General features: G+C 40.4%; 1 protein-coding gene across 10 annotated transcripts in view; it reads left to right on the top strand.

The window, feature by feature from the left end:
- Positions 1–15,652, top strand: part of LOC144770929 (uncharacterized) — a 584,254-nt gene that overhangs the window by 337,504 nt on the left and 231,098 nt on the right. For all 10 annotated transcript variants that reach the window (XM_078655752.1, XM_078655753.1, XM_078655757.1 and 7 more), the window contains 2 exons: positions 3,062–3,223; positions 9,043–9,204. In XM_078655752.1, the coding sequence (XP_078511878.1) occupies positions 3,062–3,223; positions 9,043–9,204 (324 nt within the window). The remainder of the gene's footprint in view (positions 1–3,061; positions 3,224–9,042; positions 9,205–15,652) is intronic.

A 15,652-nucleotide genomic window follows, 5' to 3' on the forward strand; every position in this document is an offset into this window, starting at 1 on the left:
TTTGTTTTTTAAATAATCACAAAGCCCAACTTCTGCCTCACCTGATCTCGCCACACCCGCTGTCCTGTCCGCCGGCTCCCCGGTCCACCGCGGGTTTTCGCGTTTGATGTGGAGCGAATGAAGGCGGGACAGTGACATAGTCGAGGTTTAGAGGTCGGGGCGGGAACTACACTGCTGGAGCACTACTTAGTCGGCCTATGTGTACGTCGCGCAGCCAAAGGCAAGCCTGTCTGCGCCCGTCCGCGCCTGTCCGGGACCAGGGGCCACCCCATCTGCCCAACTCCCCAAAGTATTTACCTATTCCATAGTGATCTGCTCAGCCACAGATCCAAATACAACTCTTACTGTAAAACGTTACTCTGTGAGGATCCTCCCCTCCTCTTCCCCGAGTGCAATTTCTCATTTTCCCATCTACAGCCTGGAATAACAGGGGAGAACGTAGGATGCTTAAACAATAAAACTGAGAGTAAAACAGATGCAGCTAGGCATTTTAACTTTATTAGCACCAACTGCCGATCGCTCCCCAAACATAAAAAGGACATTTTTAACTTACTAAATGATAACAAGCCAGATGCCTTATTCCTAACAGAAACTTGGCTTAATGCCAGTTCAGGCCCAGACATCGCCACAGCCCTACCCCAAACGATACCATAGTAAGGAAAGATCGATTGAATCAAAGTGGGGGAGGCATAGGGATAATTTTTAAAAAAGAACTGAAATGTAAATGGACAGATCTTAAAATGGACAACTGTGAAGCCGGACTTTTTAAACTTACCCTCTCACCTCAAATAACGTTTTCTGGAATCCTGATCTACCGACCACCAGGCGCGGCAGGGGAATGGGCGGCGGCTCTGTCAGAGTTTATCACCCCACTCCTGCTGGAGGCCTCCAAGTTTTCTATTCTTGGCGACCTTAACCTGCACTTAGAGGACCACAATTGCCCTTTGACCCTCAACCTTCTTTCCGACTTAGAAGCACTCAATGTCCAATTATGGAACCAAGGTCCAACGCACAAAGCAGGGCACTTACTTGACCCAGTTTTTGCTAACTTTAATAACTTAAGCTGTGAACCTGCACTTCCCATACCCTGGTCTTACCATTTCCTAATCAAGTTTAAAATCTGGGTACCTAATAAAAAAGACCTCAATCGCACTGAGGTATGGGTCAGGAACTGGAAAAAAATGAACATCGATGATCTTAACTCCCAGCTAATACGGTCCCTACCCAATTTATCTTTTAATGAGCTCAAAGTATTAGATCACAATGAAATCAGTACCTGGTTATCTGCGGCAGTACAGGCGACCATTCCGCTTACACTAAGTAAACGAATATCATGTAACCCCCCAGTACCATGGTTCTCTGAGAAACAGAAGCAAGAAAAAAGTCACTGCAAGAAACTAGAGAGGCAGTGGAGAAGAAACTATGACGTAGCAAGCAAGTATGTATATAAACAAGCGCTAAATGTTTATCACTTGTCTTGCAAAATAGCTAAGGTGGAATACACAAAGAATACAATTTTAGAGGCACAAAGCAAACCCACTACTCTTTTTAAAGTTTTAAAGGACCTAGCCGGAGCAGCTCACCAACCAGAACCCCCTATTTTGTCAAACACACAATGTAATCTCATTGCAAATTATTTTAATGAGAAAATATCTAACATATACTCCAACTTTAATGCTGGATGCGAACCCAAGGCAAAGCCGCAGTCAATCTCAATCTCCAACGGGTCTGACGAGTGGGAGAATGCTCCTGCAAACCTGCTTTCTGCCTGGCAGCCACTAGACCTCATGACTTTCATGGAAGTACTAAATAGCATCAAATCTGGCTCACCCCAGGACCCCCTGCCGGCCCTTATCTTTAAACAGCTTGATCCTTTCATTCTAGATGTTATTAGGAAATTGCTTAATGCATCTCTGAATGAAGCTGTAATACCTAAAGACTGGAAGCACGCAATGGTAGTACCTCTGCTAAAAAAGGCAAACGTGATCCAGAGATGTACCCCCTGAACCCTACAAGTCCTCTAGTGTGCTGGCCGACTGGTCCAGTCCAGTCCAGCCTGCTACCACATGCTATTTATCGCCTCCTCTAGTTCCACCTCTCCCTCAGATGTTAAGCTTGCGAAAGAACGTGGAAATCAAATAATCATCACAAATGTCCCTCTTCAGTTATCAACAAGGATTTAAAGGTCATAGGCTTAATGGAGAGAAAGGGGCAGCCTACGAAGAACGTCTTTGTTAGTAAAGATTTTTGGTAAAAACCCACATTGTCCCCCAGAATAAGGAGTATATCTCCAGAGTCGCGGAAACAATAGATAACTGTTTCACTCAGTCAATCGTGCATGCTTAGTTTCACCAGAAGCGCAGAGAAATAGAGAGACGGGCGTTTTCAATAAAAGAGGTTATTTATTGAACAGTCTTCTTTCTCATGCAAGAGAAGTGAGTTGCCACAATTGCAATACTTGTTATAAATTAAAGTGCGTACAGTAAAAGGAGTATTGTGAAATAATTGTCAACACTCGTTTACCTTAGAATCCTGTTATCCTCTGTTGGGAAGTTGAAGATGGTTCTAACCCACCCTTGAATCCCTTGCTCCTCTGAACTGGTTGAAAACAGCGCAAAGGTATCAAGAAATCCAAGGGAAGGGGGAAGTGGAGAAAATAACAAATAGAGAAACAAAACACAGCTTCACTGATTGCTTGTCTTCCTATGTCACGAATTCTGGAAACTGTGATGTCTATACAGAACAAAAAGACATAACAGTACTTATTTTATGTTCTAATGTTCCCTATAACATTATGAATAAACTTTTATACACTTAAAATATCCAAGGAAATAGTCCTGCAACCTTTTATCAGAGCGCTTTGTTCTGAGAAATAATTCTTTCTTTGTAATTCAAGTCAATACTCCTTTAAAAGTTATTTGCTCGATTCACTGTCCAACTTGTTTTCAAGTAAACAAATGTTCGTTCTTTAAAATGAATGGAAACCACTTACTTGTAGTGTAGTTGAACTTGAGCACGATACCTGTTTAAAGTTCTATCTCTGTGTCTTTTTCTTTTGCAGACGGAACCTTTGCGGTCAGGACACTGAAGCTGGAAGCGCCGGAAACGCTGGGGAATAATCAGGAGGAAGGACCAACACCAGAAGCTGAAGATCCGGGATGGGCAGGAGAAAGGAGGACACCGCAATGGAGAGGAAGACCGGAGGACAAGGCAGGATCCACAGGTAAGAGTAACTCCGACGAGCACAAGCAACCGGCAAAGCTCGAAGCCGGCTTTTATAGGCAGAAGCGGGCGGGGCTCTCACGCGCTGCACGTTTACAGAAGAAACAGTTCAAAACGTGCAGCGCTCATTAGTATTCAGGCAAAAGGCTTCCTTTTTCTCTTGTAACAACTGAAGGAGCTTTTAAACCTTATCAACAAGCTTTGGTAAAACCAAATAAAAGGCTCAAGAAACATTGCTAATTCTGTATATGCAAATGCAGGAATACCTTTCTATTATTATGGGAACTTCTACAAACAGTCTATGGTTATTAAGACAACTTCCTTGATGCTATAATGAAGGGCAAGCTCGCTGCTTATGACAAACCTGACAGTCGCCCCCCTCAAAGGTCCCCTTACAGGCCGTGGTTTACCCGGATTTCTTAAATAAAATAACCTGAGTAAACGTGGAGCATGCACATTAGAAGCTGGTTCCCAGGAGTTTTCTGTGTTATCATAACCTTTCCAAGCAATTAAATAAAATAAACGACCATGAATTCTTTTAGCATCTACAATCCTCTGGATTTCATATTCTTGGTGACCTGCTATAGGAATGGGAGGAGGTGGAGTTTCTTTTCGGGTGAGGGGATTGTAAGGTTTGAGCAAGGACACATGAAATACTGGATGCACTGGATAATCATCAGGAAGGTCTAATTTTACTGTGACTGGGTTGAATAATGCTTTAACAGCAAAGGGTCCTATGAATCTAGGTTGTAGTTTTCGAGATCCTTCTATGTTTAGATTTCTTGTGGTAAGCCAAACTTTATCTCCTACTTTATAAAGGGGTGTTTCAGTTCTATGTCTATCAGCTTGTTTCTTCATTTGTTCTTTATAATTAGTCAAATGCTTTTTGGCTTTCTCTTGTATCCTTATCAAATTTGTTAATCTCTCAGTTAGTTTTGGAAGAAGTGAGTCATTCAAAATAACCGGTAAAGCCCTAGGATGATAACCTTTCATAAATAAAATAGAGTACAATGAATTGCTGTATGTATTGTGTTGTTATATATCCAACCATTCACTTGTGTAATCTACTAAAAGACACCTTAATGTTTGTAGTAACTTCTGATTTAAACGCTCTGTTTGTCCATCTGTTTCCGGATGGAAAGCTGTAGACCGAGCTGGTTCTATTTTTAATTTTGCACAAAGCGTTTTCCAAAATTTAGAATTAAATTGGCTACCTCTGTCATAAACTACTTTACTCGGTAATCCATGGAGACGTACTACTTCTTTTTTAAAATATGTCTGCTAACTCTCCTGCAGTTGGTAGTTTTATCAGGGGAACAACATGAGCCATTTTTGACAAATAATCCACTATTACAAGAACCGTAGTATATTTTTTAATGGGAGGCAAATTCACTATGAAATCCACACTCAAACTATGCCATGGTGTTTGTGGAATGGGCATGGGAATCAATAAACCAGCTGGAGCTCTATGTGAAGCCTTCTGACAAGCACATGTAGGACAGGTTTCAATATATTTCTTGATATCAGTACTCATGGTTGGCCACCAAAAATTCTTTCGTACATTTTCTAGTTTTCAACCAACCCGGATGCCCTGCTAAGACTGAAGCATGATGCCAAGTAACAATCTGTTTCTGCAAATCAGGAGTTGGTACATACAAAAGAATTCCATGATACATTAGACCATGTTGTACTGAATTGGACTTATCTTTTAACCAATCTTGAGGATTGATCTGTAAATGTGAATTGTATAGGACAGTCATGAAATCCTGTTGCTGTACTGGTGCTAGTACATTTTGAGGTTCTATTATAGGGTGCCCTCTTTTTTCTTGATTTATTTCCAAAGTATGTTCATACCTTGATAATACATCTGACTGAATTTGTTGTGTACCAGGCCTATACGTTATTACAAAATCATAGACTAAAAAAGTTCAACCATCGCATTTGACGTGGTGTTAATGCTTTAACTGAGCTAAAAAATTGAAAGTTTTTGTGATCACTAAAGATAGTTACTGGAAACTTAGCCCCCATCAAATGATGACGCCATTCAGTAAAAGCTACTTTAATGGCCAGGAGTTTCCGCTCTGCTACTGTATAATTCTGTTCAGCAGGCAACCATTTTTTAGAGTAAAAGGCGATGGGATGTAATTGCCCAGCTTCTGAATCTCGTTGCGAAAGAACTCCTCCTAATGCCACCTGTGAGGCATCAGCTTCCACTTAAAATGGGAGATCTGGGTCAGGATGTTTCAAAATGGGTGCAGTAATGAACTTTTGTTTCAAAATCTGAAAGGCCTGTGATGCTGCAGTATCCCACAAAAAACGCTGTCCTTTCCGTAATAATTTAGTAATGGGGGCCACAATATCTGCAAAATGAGAAATGAATCGCCTATAAAAAGTAGCAAAACCTAAAAAATTCTGTACTTCCTTAAGGGATGTGGGATCTGACCATTCTGAGATAGCTCTTACTTTCTTTTCATCCATGACAATGCCTTTTGGTGTTAAACAGTATCCTAAAAAGTCGACTGAGGTGGAATAAAAAGTCAATTTTTCTAGTTTAGCAAACAAATGATGCTCTCTTAATTTAGCTAAGACTGCTCTAACATGATGTGTATGTTCTTCAGCATTGTTTGAATAAATGAGAATATCATCTATGTATACAATAACACAGACATCTAGATATTCATGTAATACTGTGTTGATAAAAAATTTAAATGCCGCAGGTGCATTACACAGTCCAAAGGGCATGACTGTGTATTCAAATAAGCCAAATTTAGTCTTAAAGGCAGTTTTCCACTCGTCATGTTCTTTTACCCGAACCAGATGGTATGCTCCTCGTAAGTCCAACTTAGTATGAATAGTGGAATGTCTGAGTTGATCTAAGAGCACTGGTATTAAAGGGAGCGGATACTTATTTTTAATATTGCCTTATTAAGTCCTCTATAGTCGATGCAAGCGCGCAAAGAGCCATCTGGTTTCGGAATAAAAAAAAAGAGGAGATGACACCGGTGACGTGGAGTGTCGAATAAAACCAGATTGTAGTAATTCGTCCAAATAAGTTCTTAAATATGTAGTCTCTTTTTCTGTTAGTGCGTATACTCTGCTACTAGGCAGAGGAGCTCTTGGAATTAGATCTATTCTCCAATCAAAGGAGCGATGAGGTGGTAAAACACTAGCTTTAATTGGATCAAAAACATCTTGAAATTCTAAATATTCAGAAGGAATACCTGTGACGTCTAGAGAAGCAGTAACTGCACAGTGCATTACAGAAAGATTGTCCTGAGTTGCTTCTCTATAACAAGTAGAACGAAAAAATGATGAATCTAAAGTAACCGTTCTGGCCACCCAATCAATCTTTGGGTTATGGGTAGTGAGCCAAGGCACACCCAAAATTAGACCAAAATTAGGAGTATCTATTAAATCAAAGCTAATCTCTTCAGTATGACCATTTTGGCATACCATGGTCAACGGACTAGTTTCTTTAGTAATCAAACCTGAAGTTAGGTCTGAACCATCTACAGCACACACTGTCTCTGGATGTGTTTTTAAAACTATAGGTAGATCTAGCTTTTTAGCCAAGGCAATATCTACAAAATTTCCCGTGGCTCCTGAATCTAAGAGTACTGGGAGAGTATACCTCAACTGGGTGCTCACAATCAAAATAACGTGTATTAAGAAATGTTTGGGAATACGTGGCACCGTGAAAGCAGCAGAGAATGAGGTCTGGTTGTGACTTTATCTCGAACAAGTGACCTCTGCCCTTGTCGAGCTTTTTAGTTTTCTGACTCAGATTCTATTGAAGTTAACAAATTCACTTTCTTTGGGGTCTTTGGTTTTACAGGACACTCCCTGGCGAAATGACCAGGTTTCCCACAATACAAACATAGCTGAAACTTTCTACGTCTTTCTTTTTCCTCAAAAGTCAAAGGTCCTCTGAGTGTACCTATTTGCATAGGTTCTGGAAGTTTATTCTCAACTTCCTTCTTTTCATGCTTAAAAAAAGGATAATCTAGATTTTGTCTTAATTCTATCACCCTTTCTCTCACCTAAGCGATGGTCCAGTTTGACCACTAAATCAACAAAATCAGAATAGTCTTCTGGGAGATCAACAATGTGGGCTAAGGCGTCCTTTAAATCATCTTTTAATCCCTTATAAAAAAGGGACACTCGTTTCTCCTCAGGCCATTGAGTTTCGGTCAGGACACTCGTTTCTCCTCAGGCCATTGAGTTTCAGTCAGGAGGCGATTAAAAGAAGTAAGATAGGTCAATAAATCTTTTGTTCCCTGTTTCAGATTCAAAAGCTCATTATCACTGGCCTGTACGTAGGTGTGTTTTGCAAACAAACGGGTCATCGTCCTCTTGAAATTATTCCAATTATGCAATATTGGATCGTCCCTATCCACATAAGGAATGGACCAATTGGCCGCTGTTCCTCCCAAATAAAAAAGGACAAAGGCCACCTTCGTGGCATCTGTAGGAAACTGTTGAGGCTTGCAAACAAAATGTAACTGGCACTGATTAAGAAATACCTGAAACTTACTGCTGTCTCCATGAAAACGCTATGGAGCTGCTAAAGGCACTACATTAGGCACATTAACTGTCACCTCTACAGGAGAAGATAAAGTTTTTGGTCTAGTACCTGTGTTTAACGAAGGTTTAAAGGTAGAAGGAACAGGTGAACCCCACAAATTCTCTCTAGGCTTATAGCGTATTAATTCTTGTTTTAAGGTTTAATTTTCCTGTTTTAAATGGTCTAATTCTAATCGCATTTGTTGTAAAAGCACTGTGACTGACTCAGGTTGAGTCAAATCTTCCTCTAAAGCTTGAACCATATCCGAAGCATCAATAGTGTCTTGATCTAATGCGGTGTTCATCTTTCCAACAGAAGTAGGATAAGGCTTGTGCTTCTGTCAACACTTGTTTACCTTAGAATCCTGTTATCTTCTGTTTGGAAGTTGAAGATAGTTCTAACCCACCCTTGAATCCCTTGCTCCTCTGAACTGGTTGAAAACAGCGCAAAGGTATCAAGAATTCCAAGGGAAGGGGGAAGTGGATAAAATAACAAACAGAGAAACAAAACACAGCTTCACTGATTGCTTGTCTTCATGTGTCACGAATTCTGGAAACTGTGATGTCTAAACAGAACAAAAAGACATAACAGTACTTATTTTATGTTCTAATGTTCCCTATAATATTATGAATAAACTTTTATACACTTAAAAATACCTCTCAGCTCTGGTTAATGAGCTCACCGGAGCTGGGAACTTGGTTCTAGATAAGGCTTCTTCCTTTAAGTAAAATAACACCTTATTAGTCAGGTTTTGTACACTGTCACTTATAGCATATTATACATATTGATACCTACTTTACCCACAAGATGGCACTACTCACTTATCATTTATCCAAGATTGCTCATAAATAATTCCTACTTGCTTCCTTCATTCGAAAGCAATTTGTGTCTCAAAATATTGTATTAACAAATAGAATCTGATGACCTTCGTTGCGTTTCTTAAACCATAAATCACAAAGTCTGATATTGTGCCCTTTAACGTTCAACACTAGGAGCTGCAAAGAATATATGCAAATATCCAAGGAAATAGTCCTGCAACCTTTTATCAGAGCGCTTTGTTCTGAGAAATAATTCTTTCTCTGTAATTCAAGTCAATACTCCTTTAAAAGTTATTTGCTCGATTCACTGTCCAACTTGTTTTCAAGTAAACAAATGTTTGTTCTTTAAAATGAATGGAAAACACTTACTTGTAGTGTAGTTGAACTTGAGCACGATACCTGTTTAAAGTTCTATCTCTGTGTCTTTTTCTTTTGCAGGCGGAACCTTTGCGGTCAAGACACTGAAGCTGGAAGCGCCGGAAACGCTGGGGAATAATCAGGAGGAAGGACCAACACCAGAAGCTGAAGATTCGGGATGGGCAGGAGAAAGGAGGACACCGCAATGGAGAGGAAGACCGGAGGACAAGGCACGATCCACAGGTAAGAGTAACTCCGACGAGCACAAGCAACCGGCAAAGCTCGAAGCCGGCTTTTATAGGCAGAAGCGGGCGGGGCTCTCACGTGCTGCACGTTTACAGAAGAAACAGTTAGAAACGTGCAGCGCTCATTAGTATTCAGGCAAAAGGCTTCATTTTTCTGTTCTAACAACTAAAGGAGCTTTTAAACCTTATCAACAAGCTTTGGTAAAACCAAATAAAAAGCTCAAGAAACATTGCTAATTCTGTATATGCAAATGCAGGAATACCTTTCTATTATTATGGGAACTTCTACAAACAGTCTATGGTTATTAAGACAACTTCCTTGATGCTATAATGAAGGGCAAGCTCGCTGCTTATGACAAACCCTGACACTGAGTGAGGAGGATGACTGAGTGAGGGGGATGACTGAGTGAGGGGGATGACTGAGTGAGGGGGATGACTGAGTGAGGGGGATGACTGAGTGAGGGGGATGACTGAGTGAGGGGGATGACTGAGTGAGGGGGATGACTGAGTGAGGGGGATGACTGAGTGAGGGGGATGACTGAGTAAGGGGGTGTAGTGTAGTTCCTATATTCCCAATAGGCTCTGCGCATTGTAATAATATCTTCAATAGTATAGACGTAGGACAGAGGTGAACTAGGTCTTCTACTGACGATATTAGACTTAAGTTTTGTGTGCCAGCTAGCTCAGAGTTCACTAGAAACTTTCTCGAATAGGCGAGGAGGAGTTTAACCTCCCTGGATAGACAAGAAGGGATTTAGTTTCTGACAACCATAGAACATGAAAACTTTGCTCTCCCTGATCAAGAGTATATCTCTAGAGTCGTGTGAAAACAAAAGACAGCTATTTTACTCAGTCAATACGTGCATACTTAGTTTCACCAGATTGTAGAGAAAAGACGAGACTGTCGTTTTCAATAAAAGGTGTTATTTATTGATCAGTCTCTTTTCTCATACAAGAGAAATGAATCGCTACAATTGCAATACTTAGGGTTAAGTAGAATGCATATAATAAAAGCAGGATTATAAAATAATACTGTAAAAGCATTGATATGGTTTCTTAGCCATATGATACTTTAAAATGGATAAAAGATATACATACATATATACATTGACTAATCGTACTCAACTGGTGCTTCTAACTATGCCTACCCCGGTGTACCTGACCTAAGCCTAATACATGGGAGGGAGTAAGTAAGTAGCAGTTTAAGTTAAGTTTGTTTTGCCAAGAATCTGACTCAAGAATTCTCTGTAAGGGTTTAGTCAGCTCAGTACCTGGGATTTAGAAGGCTGGAGGGCTGGTATCTCTTTCTCAGGACTCGGTATCCCAGTCACCCGCAAAAGTGGGCTGGAAACGCTGGAGGCTGGATTTCTCGGCAAGAGAAAAGACAGCGTCTTCCTCAGCGCGTCAAAAGGGGAGGGGCAGCGTCCGTGGGCTCTCGCATCAGCTGGGCTCTCCGGCAAGTAGTCACTGCTCCAGGTTCATCACCACTGTGTCTCTGCTTAGGGCAGCATTGGTATATTTATACCTGAGAGGTGCTGGGTTTGACGTAAGGATGGACATAAGACGTCAATAAGGATGTCACTAAGAACTGAGCGTTCTTGCAGTGCTTTACAGGAGTTCTTGGACTAAATCAAAACATAGCAGGCGGGGATTTCCCAGGTTTGCTCGAGGCTTGGATTTGTTTAAGAACTCGGTGTGCTTTCTAGGGGGCTGGAGGAATAGTGCTTGCTTAATGTGACAGCATGCGCTATGACTAATTTGAAACTGGTTTCTGTGCCGTTGTATGGATATTAGTGAATTATAACCGGACAAGGGTCAGAAATAGGAGTATCGATACAGGTCCCTAGATAAACATACTACACCCACTCCACAAATTCATGTCCATATTTACTAACCTAAGCAATAGTAAACATAACTAATAGTGCATGTGTATACCGAACCTCCCCAAAATACATTTTTTGCATTCGAAAAATGGTATATGTGAAATACACGAAAATGAGTATAGGTACTGTATGCATTCAAGCAGTGTAATTATTCAAAAGAGATGCACATATATATCAGCATGAATGATTTGCGAAATTACACATGAAATGGCTCTTAATACAGAAGAAAAAGTGCGAGACCACTCCATCACATATAAATACAGTTACTTGTAAATACGCTGAGGCTGAGGTAATGTATTGTCTCTAGAGTTCCTAAAAATAGAAGCTCTGTTCTTTAAGAATAGTTCTACTTCAAGCAGAAGATAAGTGCCAAAAAGGTAAATATTTTGGATTTGGAAAAAAAGTTTTCGTTTTCAGGGGAAGAAAAAATAGTTCTCAGTAGCTTTGTTTTTTAAAGCTGAAGGCCAAATTCAGAGTTCAGGGAACGCTGTGTGCTCGTTTGCTTAAAGTCATTCTTTCTGGTCGGGTGAAAACATCATGTCAGACAGACTTTCAAAAAAACAGTCTACTGCCTCAGGTGAAAGTTCGACTAGGTTGGAGAATGTCGCTACCATGCAGTCGTGCGCATGATCGCTTTCAATGATGTTTCGATCAGCATTGCTTACAGAAGGTCGTACCTGGTTGATGCTGCTCTCATCCTGTACTTCACTACCCTTCAATCGTAGTGGTGAAGTTTCCACGAATGCCGTCATCAGGATAGGTAGCCGCTGGGGACAACACAATGCATGAGCCTATACTGGACCCAACAAGGTATCTGTATCCAATGGTACTTCTGATTGTAGTGTAAGACAGGTGTCCAACACACATTCTTCGCCGCATAGCATACATCTTAACACAGGTAAGACACAATTCTGCCATATGGGTCTGAACAAAAGAAACCAGGTCATATTCAGATCTCTTAGCCGGGCTAATCCAAGGACTTTAGTTATGCGGTCCCGATAGCGTATAGCTAGGATCGTTTCTTCCATTGTTGCTAGAGTCTTGTCTGTGACATGGCTTGCCATAACGAAGCAGGAGTAGCAAAAATAAGATGCCTGCTACGAGTCCCAACAGGAGTGGAAGTCCGCCAAAGACAGAATGGACAAAATTGGGAAATATTCCCAGGATTGCTTTGAATAGGGTTAATAGTCCCGAAAAAACTGTCTTAAATACACTCGCGATACCATTTGTATCAGAAATGTTTAAGATTTCGTTTAGCATTTCTGCGAAGTGTAGGGGGCAATTTGTTGATAACAATGCATGTATCTCTCCCGTTGTCCTTGCAACTTGGAGATCATACGTTTCTTTTCATGAAGTCAAGTGAACTGGCATCTGTGGGAGCACAGTCTTCATTCTGCTTAAAGTATCAATTCGAATAGAAGAGATTTTCAAACTGGGCCAAATTTTCCCTCCCTGTCTGGAGTGTCATTCAGAAACAATACTCTCTCACAGCAAGTGACCATGGAGCTCACGCTTACTAGATAAGGTTTTCCTGGCAGCAAGCCACAACATCTGTGATCCACAATTAGAATGTAGCTCCCGTTAGAAAGCCGTCTAAAGAATGGCTCTATTTGCGTAGCAGGTGTGCCGAGCTGGTGACATGAAAGGTTATTTGAAGTCCCCTCACAGGCCCCATGTAAACTTATACCCTGACACAGAAGTATACCACTCAGTGATTTTTTACAATTATTACCACTAAAAAATACACTCTGTCCCTTATTGCTATAACATGTGTGTGTATAAGGTAAGTTCCATGTTGACTTAATGTATCCTTTACCGAACCTTTCATACTGGCCTGCCTGTATATATTTTTGGCAGTATCGAAATTGGAAAGTCGTTATCGGAATAGTTATAATCCCATGTATTATCCATTCAATGACAGGTCGTTCTGACATTGTCAATGGTAATCTCTCAAGTTTTTCAATGCTCAGAATTGTATATTCTGCACCCTTCTGTGCCAAGCTGATTTGTGTATCAGTAAGGTTAATGATAGTGAATAATGACGTTGTGTTGATTAAACGCCAAGGCACGTAGCCTGAACGCAGATTTTGTAACGTCCAGCCAAGCTGTACAATAGAACGCAATTGGGACTGACTGTGTTGCAACATCAGTAAGTCTTGCTCTATTATATCGATTGCAGATAATACAATACTGTCCAGTGAATATATTCTGGAAGACAGTCATTAACCCATTGTCCACAACAGAAAGTGATTTTTCCAAATTAACACAGTCAATTTCCCGTATTTTCTCTGCTGTCTCAATTTTAGTTTCTTTCCAAGCTTCGTTGTAAGCTGCATATATAGAGGCCGCTATGAAACGTTTTTGACGCTGTTTGCTTGGTCCCATAATGAAATCACGCAAGTCAGCACCTTCTTTAAGTAAAGTCAAGTGTTGCTTAATTTCAACCAGTGTGGATGTTTGCAGCCATTCGAGGCAGAGTTTCCCTACACTGTAAATTGTTATAATCCCTGGATGTTGTCTCTGGGAGTATCTAGGGTCTGGCCTGGTCAATGTGAACCCCTGTATTTTGTTCAGGAATCTATCTTGACAGTTATTTGTGTCTGTGGGCCAGATCAACCATTTTTTCCAATCAGGATGTGTTCTGTTTTGGTTTAAAATATGCGATACGTCTATTTCAACATCTGTAGTGCCATTACTGTCAGGTGTTGGTTTTGGAATAGACGGTTTGTTCAAGTCTTTAGTTTTGGCTAGGCCAAGACAGGTTGTCTGTTGAATTGTCATTCAAGAATATAATTTGTTCTGGGATCATGCAGGCTCTAAATAATGATTCTAAACCTTGCACTTGCCAATCTTTTGTACCCCAGATTGTTTTCATTTCAATATTATTGTTCCAGAAATCAAAACCGAATGTATTCATTTTTTCAAAAAATGATTCTGAATAGATCAATTTTGTATTTGTAAGCATGGTTTTCATTCCTGTCTTATTTAACAGCTTGAAATAAAAAGTTTCTGCATCACTTGTGTTAAACCCTGAGAAATATGAAAAATTTTCATAAAATGTTTTTGAACTGCCTTTTAGTGGAGTTGCACAATGTTCCCATTGGTTATAATTAAAAATATTTCTAGGTTGAGCAGATTTATGCAGATAATGGTTACCATAGTGGTTGTAACAGTACATCTGGTCATAATTAGATGAACCCTGTAAATAATCGTGTTTTGTAAATTTAGCTGACATCACTAGATCTGACATCATATCATTAATACTTCCAAAGTCCCAATCATCAGCGAATGTGCTCGGTTTTACAAAGTCACTTAATGAAATCTTAAATTGATGTGGATACTTCAAGAGCTCGACCGGGCCATAGATTTCGTAATCAGTGTTGTCCTATGCTACCCCACCGGGTATAGGATTGGCTGTGAAGTTTACTGAAGAAAGTTCTCTTTTCTCGATGTGTGAAGACTTGTGTGGTTTCAGGACCAAGTTGATATTCTGACTTGCTGTGTCCATTGTAACATATTTTCCCTCAATGAAATGTCCCAAGCATAGTACCATGATGAGCCAAAGTATGAGGACAAATACACCTTGTGCCACCCAAAATTCAATCCATGGAGAAATCAGAGAGGTTTCTTGTAGTTGATGAAAGAGTTCTTTTGCTTTGTCTTTAAAAGTCTTTGATGTTGTGGGCTGTTCCTCCGGTTCGCTCGGATCCTCAGAAAAATCATCGAAGTTGATGAAGTAGCATGATGCTGTTCTGTCAATTGTTTCAATTGTTTCTGGATTCCATTTCGCTTTTGGAATTTTCTTTGTTTCATTAGCATAGTCAGTGGTTACATCATTGTAGACTGGTGTTTCTTGATGCATTATTGTGATTTGGGTTTCAAGAGGTTTAAGTTCCATGGCTTTGTTGCATAGCCCTTGTTGATTCACTGTAGGTTTCTCAAATGTGATTAGTCTCTCAGTTTGAACCTCTGTGTTTGTAGCAAACATTGGTGTTCTGCTACTTCTTGGGAGTCCACTAGGCCTACTACTTATTATCGGCCACATGATTGTGGTTTAACCAGGTCGATGGATACAACTCGGTTCTCGTTTTTACCAGCAAGGGGCAGTAATACAACTGATCTTGTCCCGTTGATAGACAAGACAGGTACTGCTTTTCTGTAAGAAGGCCCAAATTCCTTCTTCACCGCGATCTTCTCTCTGACCAGATCCCCGATTTTTGGAATCCAGACAGGCCTTGCTGGGACAGGTGGTTTCTCTTCAGTGGTTGTTGGCTGATGTTTCAACTTTATGTTGCTCAGGTCTTTTCTTTTTTCGTTTAAGTCCTGTAAAATAGCCAAACGATCTTTGATATCAAAGCATTTTCCTTTCACCACTGAAGTTTGACTATCGAGGTCCTGGATTAACATTCTAGTCCCAAACAATAGTTCGTACGGACTGAGACCTCTCAGAGAATTTCTTGGCAGATTATTAAGACTACGTTGGACACTTATTAAATGTTTGACCCACCCAGCTCCCGAACCTAATACCTTTGCCATTATAGATTGCTCTATGCCTTGGTTTTT

Source organism: Lissotriton helveticus, chromosome 7, assembly GCF_964261635.1.
Source record: "Lissotriton helveticus chromosome 7, aLisHel1.1, whole genome shotgun sequence".
Lineage (NCBI taxonomy): Eukaryota > Metazoa > Chordata > Amphibia > Caudata > Salamandridae > Lissotriton > Lissotriton helveticus.